The following is a 17825-nucleotide window of genomic DNA, read 5'->3' on the forward strand; positions in this document are numbered from 1 at the left end:
AACACCATGTAAGGATATAAAGGTAGTAGAGATGATAATGTTTGCAAAGTGCCTGACCTACCTACTGAAAATTGAGCTATAAATACCACTAATTATGATTCAATAAGAAACCCTCCCTTCACTTCTAATCTAATCTCTTTGCTTGATGACTCATTTAGGGGATGAAAAAGAGACATAAATCAACTAATTCGGATAAAGGAAAAAATTCTTTTTGATAGAGTTAAATGGTTAAATGATGCAATGTAATTAGCATCTTATTCAAGACTTCAATCATATTAAAATAGTTTGAAATTAAATTAAATTAAAATAAAATAAAATACAAGACTAAAAGAACAAACAATCATTTTAACATAATCCTGAATAAATAAATAAAAGCACTTCTTTAATTATTGTAAAAGTAATTAAACCAATACCTGACTTAAGGTTTAAGATAAACCATTTTTCGAAAGAGATAAGTGCGGGGCCAAAAAGATGAATAGCTTTAAACTATCAAAGTGAAATTGTTGAATTGTTGAAAATCAAACACAAAATAATGTAAATAAGCTCTAAATATTTTTTTTAATATTATCTTTATGAAAACTGATTTTTAATTAACTGCGTGAAACAAAAACAACCAGAGATATTCCAAAGAAAAATGGTCGAGGAATTGGAAAGAGAGCACAGCCCAGGCTTCCAAATCTTAGAAACATGATCTAGGATCTGAAAAGAGACCTGGACATAACAAAGACTCTGACCTTCCAAATTCAAAACGACATAGTGGAAGTGAGGCACCAGACGATTAAACTGCTTATTGATAAGGCATTCTTTATGGAAGAGGAGGATCCATGGCAGCCAGACCGAATCTAGTATGGAAAGAGGACAAGTTAACTGCTGTGTTTCCTGATCCCAGAAAAAGGTTTTAATTTCATGCAAAATCTCAATATAAAAATGATTCTTGTTAAAACTTTGTACTAGAGTTTGAATAGAATGGGAATAGAAAGTACCCATGTGAACCAATCCCAACATAAGATATGCCAATGTTATAAGATAGTTTGCAACATCACATACAACAACCACAAGTCAAAGGCAATCTACAAGGCATGACACAAAAAACGTCAACGATGTTATTACTGGAATAATATAGGATGACGCTATCACATCAATCTAGGAATTGCACCCTAAAAGGCAGGATTGACAAAGCTCTTGGTGCAGGCAATGCCTGATAAACTATATAAGGCCAAGGTTTTGGTGCAAGTAATTTTGGTGACCTAACCCAGAAGGAATAGTTTGTTTATCATGGGCTTGATAGTTTCCTTGCCAGGGTATAATTTGTGATTATCAGCCCTGAAAGATTCTACGATTATTCAGATGAGGGAAATTACTCCAGCTCAAACGAAGGAATTATTTGGTTTGAGCTAGTAAGGATATCTAGAATATACAAGTAGAGTCTCTAGCTCTATTGTCAGGGCAAGGAGAACTGAGTATGTTACATGAAGACAATGGGTAATTCCAGCAGCCAAAAATATCAATGTCAGGCCCACTGATATATAACCACGCAGTTGGAAGGGACGTCTGATAGTCAAGATGACTACCAAAATTTGTAATATAAGCAAGCCTGCTTCGGCCGGTATATCAAAGATAATCAGAAGTTTTAGCATCCTGCTTCAGGCATTAAGCTCTAAGGCTTTTCTTTGACTTAGTTGCAATGACAGGGGTATCTACTATCTATTCCATCAAAATCACCAAAGACTTTGAAATGCCGTCAGCATCAAACAGACTTCTCTCTTCAATGTCTCTCCTTCAACTTGAACAAAAATTCCTGACCAAAATTGTTGAAGAAACTAAAAAACCAGAATACTATACAGGATGCAACTGAGCTTAGCTGGATAACAACCTAAACTCGAGTAGAAGAAGAAACCTTCTGGGGGGTGTCCTTCCAACAACAAAAAACCTACCCGATCTTTCTCCTCTTAGATTTTCATGAACATGAAGGCAATGATGATATATGCAATCTTCAACATAGGTACAGAATATGTTGATCGTGAAGTCAACTTCTTTTGCAGGTTTAGAACTGCTAGAATAAGGGCTATTTAAAAAGCACCCACTGTTATCTCAGATTATGTTTACTAGATAAAACAGATTAAAAGCATTCAAATAGGCATGGTAATAATTTAATAGACAGTTGAAATATATGCAGGATTTAGTCAAACATACATGGCTTTATTGCTATTGCTAACAAAAGAAGTCTGTAAAATAGGCAAAATCTTGTAATCGCTTATTTTTATTCACCTTCACTTGATGCTTAACTTGTATGCAGGTAAACTGACTCCTAGGCACCTTATATTTACAACCTAATCTTCAATTAAATGAAAAATCCACATGTGCTTAAACAAAATCCAACCACAAAAATATCAAACCTGGAATGGCTTGAATGGGTTTTGAATTGACGGTAATCACCATCACCTTATGTTATATATACATAGAGTATACCATGGTGTTGGATTCAATATAAGTTTTTTACATATATATCATCATCTCTTAGCCTGTTGAAAAGGGGAGAAGCTGCCTCACACATTATAAAAAAAATCAAAACTGGAAAAAGAAGTAATTCTAGCGTCTTCTATACACTCATTTGTGGTTTACTCTTGTGAGGAGTCTCATTTTCCACATTTGTGCTGCAGGGTAACAAAATGCACGTTAGCTAATTTCAAGCAAGGACAATCGACAGTAAAATAAACTGCATCTAAAACATGGCAGAGAACCCTTGTCACTAGATGGATTATTTGCTTGACTCACTTGCAAGATGAGACAACTTTTGAAGTGGACTTGCAATAGAAAGTCTCGACACCAAGGGGCCAATCTGTAGAAAAAAATTTATCAGAAGAAAGGTGACAGCTGAAAATTCAATGACTTCTTTTTATTGCTACACTTGGATGCAATCATGAATGAATTTAAGCCATGTCATGAGTGTGCCCGGTTAACTATAGTTTTTAACCTCAAATACAAGTGAACCATTGAATAGTAATGACCGACTAATAGATTTTTACAAGCACCTTGAAACATAAGATATTACAGCACATTTTTGCTTCAATGATTGGAGGACTTGCAATAGGCTTGGTTCAGCTATGAGCAATGGGAGAGTGTGGTTTTACTATGGCTCAATGGTGAAGGAACTAGAAAAATGGAAGAAAATAATACATTAGAAGATATAGACATTTAGCGAAATTGTGAAGGTAATACAACAATGGAAGAAAATTAAAAATCAGAAGATATAGACATTCAGTTTCATGGCTAGAATAATTTCCTATGCATAAATTGGCAGCCTACAAATGCCACCTCCTGATCATAACATTTAAATACGAGTGTTCTGCAGAAATCAAGGATAGAATTAACCACGGTGTGCAATACCTCATAATGGTGCTCATATGACATATGTAAATAGATGGTAAAGTATCAACACACCCAATGAATAAATATATTAATTTGATATCCCTTATCAAGCAAACGATAAGCTCCAAGCACTTGTCTTAAATAAAATGAAATGGAATTTTTATTAATGTCATCATAAGACCCTATAGCATCTATGGGGCCAGTGAAAGAATAAATTACAGGTGTGGATTTTCTTTCCTATTGCAGTGCAACAAGCTACAAAATTCAAACTGTTGCTTCCACTCTCAAACTCCCAGAATTACAAAAAAGATATACAACTATGCAATGTCACTAGCTAGAATCATTTCCCACACATTTTAACACAACTTTAATGTAACTTCCTACTTGTCTAGCAGGCTATGTAATTTCCTCCAACATTCTTGCTTTATAGAGTGTTGTAATCTTATATCTACTCATACAATGTACTAAGCATCTCACACTTCTCATCCTCGACTTATCCATGGTTGAGCCGAGAGGCTCATTCTACAGCCCAGTATGAGGGCGATGTGTAATTTTGTCCATGCTCAACGAGGAGTTGACACGTTTCTCTCTCAAAATAAAAATAAAATATTCTCTAAATAGAAAAGAAATGTCGGGTATAATAAAAAAACAAAAAATAAATATGTTATGCATATTTAGTAAGTTGTCCAAATGAGGTAATATAATTTCAGATCAACTTTAAAAGGAGGTAAAGTAATTAGAAGTTAAAAAAAATGTGTGAGTAAGATGTTTAAATCTTATACTTTTCAAAAATATTTCAACATGGGATTTAAATAAACTATTTAAATATCTATGTTAACTAATTTATATCAATATCAACTTCATATATATCTATATATAGAAAAAAGAAGTGTTAGAAGAAAATATTTTAATGTCGTATATAATAAAAACTTCAAAAAAAATGTGGGGGTTGGGGCCTTAAGGACCTCCCTGCATTTGCTCATGCACTGGCAGCCAAACTAGGCTGGCTCCTCCTGAAGCACAAAAGTTTATGGACAGAAGTTGTTACTTATAAATACATTTGGCCTCAGAATATCATGGATTGGGTCCGGCTACCATCTTGGAACAAGCAAGGAATATCGGTTATCTGAAAAGTTGTCATACAAACCCTCCCTATAATCAGGAGTGGGCTAACTTGGCGAATTGGCAATGGTACGACTGTCCGCATCGGGGCTGATCCATGGATTGGCTGCGGCAACATGTACAACCTGCCTCCAGAAATGATAGCTTACCTAAACAACAGAGGTGTGGCCTCCATAGCCCATATCGTGGACCGATTGAATACTTCCATTTATCAACAAGCTTGGATGACTGCAGTTGATCTTGGCATACCCGATCAGTGGAGTCAGGAGTGGAGGCATTACACAATTGCATTAACTGAATCACATGTGAGGATCAGGGACGATGAGGATGAATTGATTTGGGCTCCGGCTGTGCATGGAGCATACACTCCTAAAGTTGGATACCCCATCATCCACGCTGCACATAAGCCCAATACCCTAGAAAGCTGGTGGCGATTGATCTGGAAACTCAAAGCACCGCCACACACTCGCCTCTTCATGTGGAATATGATCATGGATAAGACTCCTACCGGCACTAATCTCATGAAAAGATCTTTTCAAGGTCCATCCTGGTGTGTTCTATGCCGTCAGGAGGAGGAATCAAACAAGCACCTATTCCTAACTTGCACCATCACTCAGCAGATTTGGGAACAGGTGATGTCCATGCTAAACATCAACCAGCGATGGGAAGGGGAATGTATTAAGGATGTGTGGAACAATTGGTGGACTGCTGCCCCCACTATGAAATCCCGTAACCTCCCTCTGATTATGTGCTGGAACATCTGGCTTTGCAAGAACAATATCATTTTTAACAACAAACATATCAGATGGCCTCTTATTGCCTCAAAAATCTGCAACAGTTACAATGAAATCTCGGACGAGGAACAGCCTACCTCGATTCGAACAATCATCCCGGAAGTTATTGATCAAGACCATGCCTAGGCCTACTTTGATGGCTCTGCACAAGAACAGGGGTGTGATTCTACTCCATCTATCTAATTCACATATTTTCCGCATTCGTATGGGATTGGGTGCGGGCACAAATAATTTTGCCGAGCTCACCTCGCTTCGCCATTTATTATATTTTGCACTAAACCAAAACTGTAGACAATTACAAGTCTTTGGGGACTCTAAGATTGTCATAAATTGGTTCAACTGCATAACTGCATGCCATGTTCACTCACTCAGGAACATATTGGATGATGCATTGTTTTTAAAATCACATTTTGATCAGATTTCATGTACTCATATTTACAGGGAGCGCAACAAATCTGCGGATCAGCTTTCCAAAGAGGCAGCGCACCATCCCAAAGGAGAATGGCTGATACAGGAGGAAAGACAGGGACAGGCCTATCAATACTATCACAAGCCTTATATAGAACAAAATCAGCAAAGGGCCGATAGGCCCTAATTTATCATAGTATTTTGAGGCATCAAGCAACAGAGAACTCACAAAACTGAATATTTTTTGAAATTTTGTAAACAATTTTGTATATACATATTGATCTATGATGGTACACCCTTCTTGGGTTTTATGTACAAACTTACACTACTTTGATGACTATGGTCACACGTACAGCATATGCCAATGGCATCTACAACATGTAATTTTCCATTATAATAGAAAATTATGCTTTTTCCCCTAGGAAAAAAATAAAATCTTCAGTGTCTAAAGAAAAAATGTAATTGAAAGTTAAAAAATAAAATAAAATAAATCAATTACTTCCTAATAAGAATGTAAGAGAGAAATGTGTAATTATTCATAATAAAAAAAATTCAATATGCGTTATGAATAAAATATTTTAATACCTATACTTAAAAATTTATTGATACAAAAAAACCATTTTAATGTGTGCAATGTACTCTATATAGCATTCAAAAATACAATTTAAACAATAAAAAATTACACATTGTATATAGAGAGAGAGGGGGCAGAACTAGTGTTGATAATATCGCCGAAATATCGGCAATATTCAGAAATATCACGATTTTCGAAATACCGTTGATATTTCGGTAAAATATTGCACTACAACCTCAAATATCGCCGAGCAGGTTGGGCCGCAGCTAGAAAAGCGATTTTGGTAGTTTTATTTGCTCATTTTGGTTTCTTAGTCTTGGAGAAGGAAGGGGAAGAGCTTTGTGGTGGTTTTCAAGGTGGGATTGAGGATCAAACAACGATTATCACCACCAACTAAAAAATAAATTGTGGATCAAAAATTGAAGATCAGTGAGACATACTTCATTTCTTCCATTAACAAGTATGTTCTTAAAACCCCTATGTTAATGTTTTTTTCCATAGATTTAGGGTTATGCTTGCTTGCCTCTTTGCCTACCAACATTTTGCTTCTTTGTTTTTTTCCCATTTGCTATGATTTTCATGCCCATGAGCCAACGCAAGGCTTTTCTCCATATTTGGACAACAAGCTTCATTTTTTTTTTTAACTTTCTTATGCACCCTCTTATTGCCATTTTTCATTCACATTGCAAATAATGTAGTAAAAAAATATTTTTAAAATGAGGTGGTTATTACTTATTATTTTTTGTGTATGGGTGTTTAATGCCAATTTTTTGTTTTTTTGGTGCCATAGGCTTGAATTAGTTCACTACAAATATGCCAAAATCCTTGGACTCAATTTTGGAGTATGGGAAGTCTGATGGTGGGACAAATCAAGCATATCTATCATGCAAATTATGTGGGACCAAGATTACAGGAGGGGTTACGCGATTGAAATACCATCTGGCTAGACTCCCTGGACATGATGTTGGGCTTTGTACGATTTCTAGTGCGAAGCTTATACAAAAATCTCTTGAAGCAATTCATGAAAAATACAGTAAGAAGGAAGAGGTAGAAAGAAACAAGGTTGGACATGCAAGTAGATCATTTAGGATATCTTCTTCTGATTTTGAGGCTGAGGGTAGTGGAAGGCGCTCCACAGTGTCACCTACTAGTGATAATGTTACTGGGAGTGGGAGGTCATCACTTTTTGTTCCACGAACAGGACATGGAGCACAACCTTCCATAAAATCAGTTGTTAAAAAAAAGGAAAAGCAAGAAGCATATAGAGTTATGGGGAGGTGCCTTTTCTGGAGCGACTTACCTCTCAGCATCACCAAAACAAATCCATTTTGGCAGCCAATGTGTGACGTTATTATTGTTGTGGGCCCAGGGTACAAAAGTGCTACATATGAGGAGTTGCGGGGGCCAATCCTTCAAGTAGAAACGCAGGACATCAACTCTAGATTGGCAGAGTTGAAACAAACATGGGAAGTGTCTGGATGCACAGTGATGTCTGCTAGTTGGACAGATAGGAAGGGTAGGACCCTTCTAAGTTTCTTGGTACATTGTCCTAAAGGTACCATGTTTATTAAATCAGTGGATGCATCAGCACATATAAAAGATGCAACAATGATATGTGAGTTGTTAAATGGGTTCATCCGGGAGATTGGTGTGCCGAATGTGGTGCAAGTCATAACAGATAATGCATATAATTATGTGTCTGTCGGCAGGATGCTTATGGAGAAGCACCGCACATTGTTTTGGACTCCATGTGCAGCACATTGTATTGATTTGCTGCTTGAGGATATGGGGAAACTCTCCTTTATCAAGGGGGTGATTGATTTGCCCCAAGTTTATATATAACCATGCTTTTGTTCTTAGCCTCATGAGGAAATACGCTAGAAACAAGGAGTTGCGACATCCTACAATCACACATTTTGCCACCAACTTTATTATTCTTTAGTCTTTGCCTCGATGCCAGTTTGAGTTGAAGCAAATGTTTGTTTTTGATGAGTGGTGTGATTGTAGATACAGCAGAAGACATGACGAGAGAGCCATTGCAAAAATGGTGTACACTGACACATTTTGGCAGGGAGTAGAAGAAGTGTGCTCGGTTAGTGAACCTATAGTAAAAGTTCTGATATTGGTAGATGGGGACAAGCATGCAACGGTTGCCATGGATAGGGCAGCCAATGAGGTCATTCATTCTTATTATGCAGACAAAGGTTGTGTTAGGCTTGATAGACATGTGATGTTATGGGATGCGATTGATAGTCAGTGGACAGGGATGCTTCATCGACCCATTCATGCAGCAACACTCTTCCTCAACCCACATTTTTATACAAATGCGCCTTTGATTTTGATGGCGAGGTGATGGAAGGGCTCCATTCCTGTATGCAAAAGATGGTACCTGATCCTGAGTTTCATAGCAAAATCAATCGCAAGATACAATTTTATCGAGATTGTGTTGACCTATTTGGCTTTGATGATGCTATTAGGGGAAGGACCGTCTTCATACCACATAAGTGACAAGTCATCACTGATTAGACTTTTCAATTTAGAATTTACTTATTTATAATTCTAGATTTTTAAAATTCAATTATGTAACTTTTATTTGAAAGTTTAATTATGCTTTAAATTTTTTTACTTTTTTATTTCTTTATTTTGTTGTAGATATTTGGTGGCGAAGTTATGGTGCAAGGGCATCAAATTTGCCAAAATTGGCCATAAAAATCCTAAGTCAAAAATGTAGCTCTTCAAGGTGTCAGTGCAATTGGAGTGTATTTGAAAAAAATACACTCAAAAAAGTGAAACAAGTATAACTTTGAGCTTAAGCCTTCAGTTGAGCAATTACATTTATTGTAATTTTAATTTATGACCCTTAAGTGTCAAGAGTCAAGACTCATTAGTTTTTTTGACATTCGTACAGGTTGGAGTTCTCACGCCTCAATGATTTAGTGTATGTGCATTACAATCTCCCACTTCAAGTGAAGCAAATAGAAACACAAATGGATCCAGATGCCATTTCCTTAACAATATTGATGTATTGTCTCAATGGAAGATGGAGTTTGAGGTGCCCATCTTGGAGGAGTCGCATAGTTAGAGCTAGAGGAACCATTAGAACAAGGGCAACAAGAGAAGGAGGAGGAGGAGGAGGAGACTGTGGGAGTATCAACGTAAGCACCATCTGTTATAGATATAGGAAAGAACAACTCCATACCCAGCAATCATTATTTGACATTAAGTGCAGGGGCAGGACCTTCTACTGCTAGGGGCAGGCCTGGCAAACAACCCATCATGTTTTCCTGTAAAAGGGGTAGAGGAAATAGATAGCTGCTAGTTTTATTTGTTTTGACACATATACTTCATGATGATGAGATACCTTTATATATGTGATGTATTTTGTATTGGTTCTCCACATTTGAGTCCTTGATTGGACAATTATCAGGGATCAACAGAATTTGGTATCACCTTTAATGTATCATTTTTATTTTACATCCACTACATCATATATATCAGTGCTTTCTTCATATTTATGTGCCAATGTGTTTATTTCATGTTGTTATTTCTTTAAATGTTTAAAAATCTGAAGAAAAAAATGAATATATGATGCATTTTTTATGTTCGTCGATATTGCCGATAAGATGTTTTTTGGACCCTCCCGATATTTTGCCAATACCGATATTTTCAACACTGGGGAGAACCACTACACATTCATTGGGAACTATCATGGGATGAGAGGGATGCATTTTTTTTCAAATTTTGCACTCTAAAAATAGTTTGCACCCAAAGAAATTTGATCCCTCTTGACTCATGTTAGATCCGTATTTAAGATGGATCTACATTGGTTTCAAATCAGCGCAAGTGCAACTCTCAATCTATTTTCTTGCATTTTTCTGTCTCGGTTGCTAGATGAAATGAGCTTTACCTTGAATTGACGTATCAAATATATTGAGAAAAAAATTCTCTGTAACATCTCAATTTATGTAATATTTAATATATCATTTTTGCTTGATTGTCTAGCCATGTGGATTATGTATATAAACACCCTAGATAATATTGTATAAGTGTTGGTGGGAGCCAAGGGCTCACTAGAAAACATAGACTTAGGCTTTTAACATCTTTTTTAAATTGACATAGCATGTGATGTCACTATGATATAACACATGAATTATGATATGTTGATCTAGGTGTTGGCTTGCTAGGAGCAAGAGAGAGGGGGACTATGAGACAACAAAATGGGAAATAGGGGGTGTGAGAAAAAGTACAAGTGCTTGACCTTGACACTTGGTTAGTTAGAAAACTCACATGTGGACTTTGGATAGGTGTCTTTGTCCATTAGAACCTGATTGACACTTCAAATCTATTGTGCACTTCATATAAAATTTGTTCCTCCACTTTCAACTCATTTTTCCTTTGGTTATTTTGCTCTCCCATCACCTGCACCTATGCTTTTGGATTGTTGTGGATAAAGACCATTATGCTGCTGCTAAAAACGGTATGACCACCATGTAGTGAGCTCAACCTAGGAGAAAATTACAGTCACTGACTGAGTTGATCTTAGGAGAGAATGACTACCACTGACTAAACTTCTGTCGTGTCTTGATTGTCTATAGCCATGGGTTTGCTCGAATCCAACTAGTTGGAAACCCGGTGATGGATTCTTGATGAGATGAATTGCTTGAGCATGACACTGACTAGTATTATAGCTTGGATGGAATCCATGTAACGGATTTATAGCCTGTTTGTGAAGGGTTCCCTAGGTAGTGACAGTGTAATGATGGAAATGGTCAAGTTAGGTGAGTAATAGCTGGATAAAGTTTTGTATGTTGCGCAAGTGTCAGTGGAGGGTGCTTCACAAATGTTGGATTCGTTGGCAGTTACATTATTCCACTCAGATCACACAAAACCATAGTTGGGGTTTTGTCTAAGATATCCATAGGCATATTTCTCCCTTGTTGCTTCATATTCTAGCTCAAGGGTGGTATTTGCAATGCATATCTACATCTGGGAGGAAACTCACTCCTACGCATTTGGATCATTTCTGCCCAAGTGGTCAGACAGGACCGGACTTGAATTGTTCAGGGGAGATTCTAGACACTATCATTTCAGTATGAGACACCATGGAATGGACCAAAGAGCCTCTTTTTCTCAAGATTAACTTTGACAAAGCATATGATAGCATTGACTGGTCATCTGTATTATTACAGAAATGCTTCACTGATTTTGCTCCACGTGTGTTTCCATGGCTAACACTTTTTTCTCATGTTTCTGCAGTTAATGTTTCCTTGCCAAACCCGTTTTTGCTGCATCGATTCATTACGCAGGGGTGTCCACTAGCTCCCTACTTGTATGACTTGTATGCTTATGCCATGGGCTATTTGTGGAAGGCTGCTAGGATTCTTCAGAAGCTACAGGAAAAACTATAATATTATACAGATATCTTCAAAATTTTACAAGGCAATCTAAATTCTTCCCATGGACATCAACGAGTCGTCATCTCTCTCTCAATAAAATGGACTACATGAATGAGCAGTCTGCCTTTGCAGACCTCATTGCTACCTTAGTTGGACTACATGAATGAGCAGTCCGCCTTCACAGACCTCATTGCTACCTTATTTAGAATCATGAAATTTTTAATGTTCATTTTTATCACCATGAACATGTGGCTTTAAAATCGAGCGTCCAGTTGACGTGCATAACAGAACTTCAATATTGTCATCCAGTTCCTTTATGCATTATCAATCTTGATCATGATCGCATGATCTTCTATAAAAATATATGGCATACATGTTCCTTCTCTAACTATTTTTCTTGCTTCTGATTCGAATTTCAGAATCACTGCAAATAGTCCTTCAAGCTGTTGTCCAGGACATTTAGAGGAAGCACTGAATACTTTAGGTCAAGTACAGCAAGTCTCTGATTTCCTGACCCTAATTACTCTTTCCACAGTTCAAGAGCATTCACAACCTACAGGCCACTCCTTCAAAATTTATAATCGTAAACTATGTTGTGTCAAATGGAGAGTGACCTAGAACACTGCTTCAGTGCAATTTAATAAGAATTTTACTTTTGATGATAAATGTTTCAATTTGCCTTTAAGTAATTTTGATCACTTTGAGCAGGCATGTTAGTGTCTCGGGTGCTCTTTATTTCCATTCTGCAACCCATTTAAGAACAAATTATTCAATGAAATACGGCTTTTTCGACCTTCTGGAATCTGGACTTGTTGGAAACTTAGATAATACCCTGATGCTAGTTTTAAACATACATTGTGAAACAACATCCAGCTCACCTTCTTCCCTTCAAGTCTTTTGGCTTGTCTTTCCAACTTTGACGTCAAGCAGCAGTTGAAAGTTCAGGTCAAGACAAAGCCATTTAAGACCCATGTGGAATATCAATCGGGGATCAATCATTGTTTGAAGAGTATTTAAAACCCTCCTGCTTTCAGAAATATCTTTTATGGTCCTTACCTATTCTAAGAGTAGCTATGCTTCATGATCAAGCTCCTGTAAGAATATGTCTCCTTTCAAGAACACTGATGCCTGCAACCTGTAACTCCCCAGAAATGATTTGCATACAACAAGCTAGTCTCTAGATAAACATCCATCAATAGGACAAAATCCTCCGAGAAGGGTTGGAAAACTAAGCGTATGTTCTCTCACTGTCAACTATATTAATGGGACTAAGGAATGACGTGTTAATGTTGTTTCTCTTCCCAACACCAAACCAGAATTTCTAACAAGGTCAGGTGTTCCTACTTTCCTAGGTTGACCTACTTGAGTTCCTTCCTAGCAAGCATAACTCTGGACAACATGGATGCATCCAGTCATATATAAATCTCTATTGTCTATTATCAACACACCATTGTGTACAAGAAAATGTTTTCCGGACAGGTTGAATGAACTCCTCCGTGGAGGAGCTAAATAAACCCATAAAATTAACACATTGAACAGGTTACTTCTCCAGTTCACAAGATCATGGCAGCTCCTTTCCCTGGTGGGATTCTACCTAGTCGATACTCTACACAAAATAAGATATTTCCTTACACTTTGGATAGTATATTAAACTTTAGAGATGGACGTAGTCTAACTAACAGACATTTTGGCCATTTTCAGGGCATTTTTTCCAATCAATTTTGCCCAAACTCCAGCAGAGATTTCTTAGAATCAGAAGTTTGAGTTATGTAATATTCAAAATCTGAATACCCCAGGGGTTTTTCAGGGTGCTAAATTTATTTATGAATTCAAAAACGCATTTTAAACAACAGGAAAACACAATCTCACCCACAATTGTATCTCCAGATTTTGGCCAAAAAGGCCAAAACATCTATTAGTTAGACTGTGCCTTTAAGCTGGTGCAATTTAGTTTGTTCGCATTGCAACAAACAAAGTGTCCTTTATAGTTTCATAACAAAATGTGAGCAAGCTAGGCAATAGTGACATAAAAGGGAATATGAAGAATTTTCATAACAGCGTTTACTCAGGCCTAATATGAATTATCTAGGTCTTGGGAATTAGTAAGTCAAAGGGAATATGAAGAACTTTCATAACAACATTAACTCAGGCCTAGTATAAATTATCTACTTATTGGGAATTAATACGGGTTTCGGATTGATTAAAATTTCTAAAAAGTTTACAGGGAACTGCTTAAAGGAATACTGGGTAACAGAATCTCAGTCAGCTTATAACAGCTCATAAATCATGTGATAAACTTTTAGAGTTCTGTTTCTAATGCACTAAGAATCTAAAATATTCAAGAACTTACCTTCCATATATCTTGAGTATATCTTGTTAGTGTTCGATTCTTTCTTACTGCAGGTACTGTTTGTAACAGCATGTCAGTGGACCTTCTTGTAGCTGCCTCGAACCATATTGTCCTGTTAGATCGCTAACAAATGTGAAAAAGATACTATTCGGATTAAACATGTTAATTGATTACCAACGTAAAGTGACGTTTATCAATTTTGTACGACTTCCTAATAACCCTCAAAGGCCAACAACACATGATATATAAAAAAACATCCAATTTCTGTGTCATGGTTCGAATCAACATACCATGGATCATTAACAATGAGTTCTGTGGGTACAAACAACATGAAGTTGCGAAACTGACTGTATGATACCGAATCTTCCTTGTCTGCATTGAGAAAATGCAGCATTGCTGTAACATTCCTTTCAGTTGCTGGAAGGCTCGCACTCTGCAGTAAAGCTTTCAGCTTTTTCTTATGAATTGTTCCACAGTTGCAGAGACTGACAGAGTTAAAAGCAGAGAGCATCTTAGGTTCCTTTTCCTTAATGAGGGAAGAGAATTCATCCCAACCAAAAGATTTTGAAAGCCAAATGTGTTTTTTTGCAAATTTTATGATTTCAGAAGCATAGAATGGGGGAAGCTTTCTCCTTCTGATGGCCTCTTCGATATCAGACAATGTTGCATGACCATCCCCATCTCTATCCAGCTCCTGAAAAAGCTTTCTTCCTGAAGTTCAAATTACTGTCATCGTCAGCTCCAAATTCTATAAGAGCAATTAAAGCAAACCCATCCTTATAGTTGCAATATGAAGAAAAGAAAGTTGAAACATTATGTAGTAGCGAATAAGAAGCAATCTATCACACAATACCTTCCTTCTAATTTGGAAGAAAAACGTGTAGGAAAATAATATTCTATCGCACATTAATTCTTTAAAAGACAGGCAGTGAGTCTAAATAGGAACAACATTTAGGATTGGTGAAAAAAATCCCGGAAGGGTAAAAACATATCTATCTAATTTCCATGCTGCACAACAGCTAAAAGAACTGACCTTCCATTTCAGTATAATGGAAAAACTCTTGTACAGAAGATAGTTTTTCTCTATCTATAAATCCTTGCTGCATTTGGCCACTTCGAGGAATCCTAGCCATAAATCCCGTTAAGGACGCAGTTGAGAATGGTAACGTAGGCAGTTTAATGGCTGTAGATATTCTTTCAGATTGACTCTTCACAACTTCGGAAAGAAAAGCATTAGGTCCCCCTTGGAGCCTTGCGAAGACTGGTATTTTTTGGCTTTCTCGATCAGTTTTTGGAAGAAGTAAGGAGAACCAAATATGACTGGTTGTTTCCCCTTTATCACTGTTGTCCTCTGTTTCTCCGGAACCATTACAAATAACAGTCCTGGGAATGCATTTGGGAAAATATAATGAATATGGATGGAGAACATTGCTTGTTGAATTCCTCGTTTCTCTTTCTGTATCTGACCTTTGAAATGCATCATTGCAGTGAGTATGAAGTCCATTTAACCCCACAATCAGTCTTAAATTAGGATGAATAATAGGGGGCAACAGGGAGAAATGACCACCCACAAACCTTGGATCTGTAATTACATTGACCTTACTTGCAAACTGTTGAAGATTACTAGGCATGTGTCTCTGCAGCGCATCCTGATCAGACACCCAAACTAGAGATGAAAAACTGTCACGCTCTTCAGTAGGCGAAAATTTGTTTGAGAAGACAAACCGCCTTCTTTCCTTCCAGTTCTTGAAAGGCAAAATGCTGCAGAAAAAAGAACCAACGGTAGCAAGGTGAGAAGACCCCTTTGCTAGACCCTCCTTCAGGTCAAGTTTTTCAAGAAAGCGGCAAATTGCAACCTCGCGACTGTTCTTTGATGCTGAAAGCTTGACAAGTGACGGGATAAGTTCCTGGGAAGAAACAATTGATAAATGCCTTCTGTTAGGCGAGACCTCTGAAGGCAATCCACTATTGGTTACAATTTTGTCTCCGTGGTAGCTGTCCATTATCTTACAGTTGTCAAAACATTGTTCTTCAAAAATATTTCATGCAAGAACCAAAGCAAGCGTGGTTCTCTGAATCTTTGCTAACTAATTAAGCAATATCGACTCTGTTTGGAATTATAAGGAAGATTTCTTCAGTGTCATAATCTAACTTTGAACTGAATTGTCGACTGATTAAAATTGACACAACCTATAGGCCTAAACAACTTATTCTTCAAAAATATCTAAGAATCTAATCTTCCACGTATCTCAAATTGTTCTAACCGTTTGTACCAGACAAATTTCTCTCAAACCTTTTAGATTTCTTGACATTGTCTGCAAAAATATCCACTTCAATTGTACGCTGAAGGCATTTAGACCAAATTCTCTCAAGCTTCTTGCATTTCTTGTAAATATTTTACTTAAATCTGCTCTAGGCCATCCAGTTTACATGACTTCTATCGATTTGCGCCATTGATCTCGATTTCCAGCAAATGGACTACTTTAATCCATCAAAGTCCTCAATTCCGTCCAGCTCTTAGCAGAAATTTCTCCAGCAGCTACTTCAAAAGCAGAGGAAGCCGATATTTTTGCGTTGCTAAGTTTTCAGAAATCGTAACCATTTACAGGAGAAGTCATGAGCTGCTTTCCGTATAAATTCAAAGGTGATTTTCTCAAAATCTTCAGATCTACCTCGTGAATCCTGCAATTAGAAAGACACGCCCGCATTTAAATAAACTGTATTATTTTAGAATGAAGCTCCCGAACACATTTTACAGACGCATTCGCCCATTTCTGGCGGAATTTAGAACTTTCTTGCGCCATAAGACAGTTCCGAGGCTCAAAACAGTGATTGACATACCAAAAAAATGGAAGTCCTCAAAATGCAATGCATTCTCGGCACAATTTTATAAAAATTTTGCTTATATAGAATTCCGGGGCTTACAAACTGTCCAAAACACACGCGAAAGAGCTCAAAATGCAAAGCAAAATGATTTTGATCCAGCCAAGTCAATTTTACCAGCGTTTAAACATTATATCAACAAAATCCGTCGACCCTGAACACAATTCATCATTCTCAGATCTTTAAGGGCTTCAGCATTTTACCTTCGAATTTCCATTTAAAGTTTTCTCTTGCACCGGCCGCTGGTTTAAATGAGACGAAAAACAAAATCAAGAACCAGGAGGAGAAATAATAGTATGGAATTTTATCTATTTATCTGAAAATCAGCGAACAATGACGTTGTCTCAGCCACTTTATCCATGCCAATCCGCCTGAACAATTTTCGTAGATTGTTTGGATTTTGCGAATGTAATGACAAATGTAAGAGTTGAATTTCTGACGTCTGCAGATAAAGATCTTGAAGTGCACGACGCGCGCGAACAGGAACCGAATAAATTCTTGGGCGGATAATGGCGAATCTTGTGGAGGTGGAGGATATATGCCGCTTCCTCAAGCTATGATTTACACTTATTTTATTCTTTTCTTTTGGATTTTGATCTTATCCGTGAAGGGCGCCATTTTGGCTTTTGGAGTTTTATATCTTCCCGTCAGATAACGTTTTTCTAAAATCCTTCGCTTTTGGAGTTTTATATCTTCCCGTCAGATAACGTTTTTCTAAAAATCTGCGCTTCCTGTTTTAGGAGTCGGATTTTAATTATTCTCGCCGCAGAACGTTTTCCCTAAACTTCGATGATGCAGTGTTAAAAGAGTACTAATAGTATTAAAGAAAAGAGCGCTAAAATTTTCCTTTTATTTGTTTAAAAACTTAGAAGGACTGAAATTATAAATATGGGATGTTTTTTTACACAAATTGAATTTGAATTTAAAAG

At 37.0% G+C, this 17825-nt stretch overlaps 1 protein-coding gene across 3 annotated transcripts; it reads right to left on the reverse strand.

Annotated features, from left to right (window-relative positions):
- Window positions 1–2233: 2233 nt before the first annotated feature.
- On the reverse strand, window positions 2234–17401 carry LOC149144561 (uncharacterized). 3 transcript variants are annotated; one of them, XM_089449960.1, is made up of 6 exons: window positions 17100–17401; window positions 15047–16695; window positions 14304–14724; window positions 14014–14125; window positions 2776–2839; window positions 2234–2654 (listed from the first exon to the last, which is right to left on the reverse strand). In XM_089449960.1, the coding sequence occupies exons 2-6, from the start codon at window positions 16014–16016 to the stop codon at window positions 2608–2610; spliced, it is 1614 nt and encodes a 537-aa protein (XP_089306086.1). In that variant the 5' UTR covers window positions 16017–16695; window positions 17100–17401; the 3' UTR covers window positions 2234–2607. The 3 variants fall into 3 exon arrangements, with proteins under 3 accessions (XP_089306086.1, XP_089306088.1, XP_089306087.1); XM_089449962.1 differs by lacking the exon at window positions 17100–17401 and adding an exon at window positions 17014–17029; XM_089449961.1 differs by lacking the exon at window positions 17100–17401 and having other exon boundaries at window positions 15047–17093.
- Between the last annotated feature and the right edge of the window lie 424 nt (window positions 17402–17825).

The sequence above is a fragment of the Pinus tabuliformis genome, chromosome X, assembly GCF_031772625.1.
Source record: "Pinus tabuliformis cultivar Carrire ecotype Pingquan chromosome X, CPIR1, whole genome shotgun sequence".
In the NCBI taxonomy this organism is placed as follows: Eukaryota; Viridiplantae; Streptophyta; class Pinopsida; order Pinales; family Pinaceae; genus Pinus; species Pinus tabuliformis.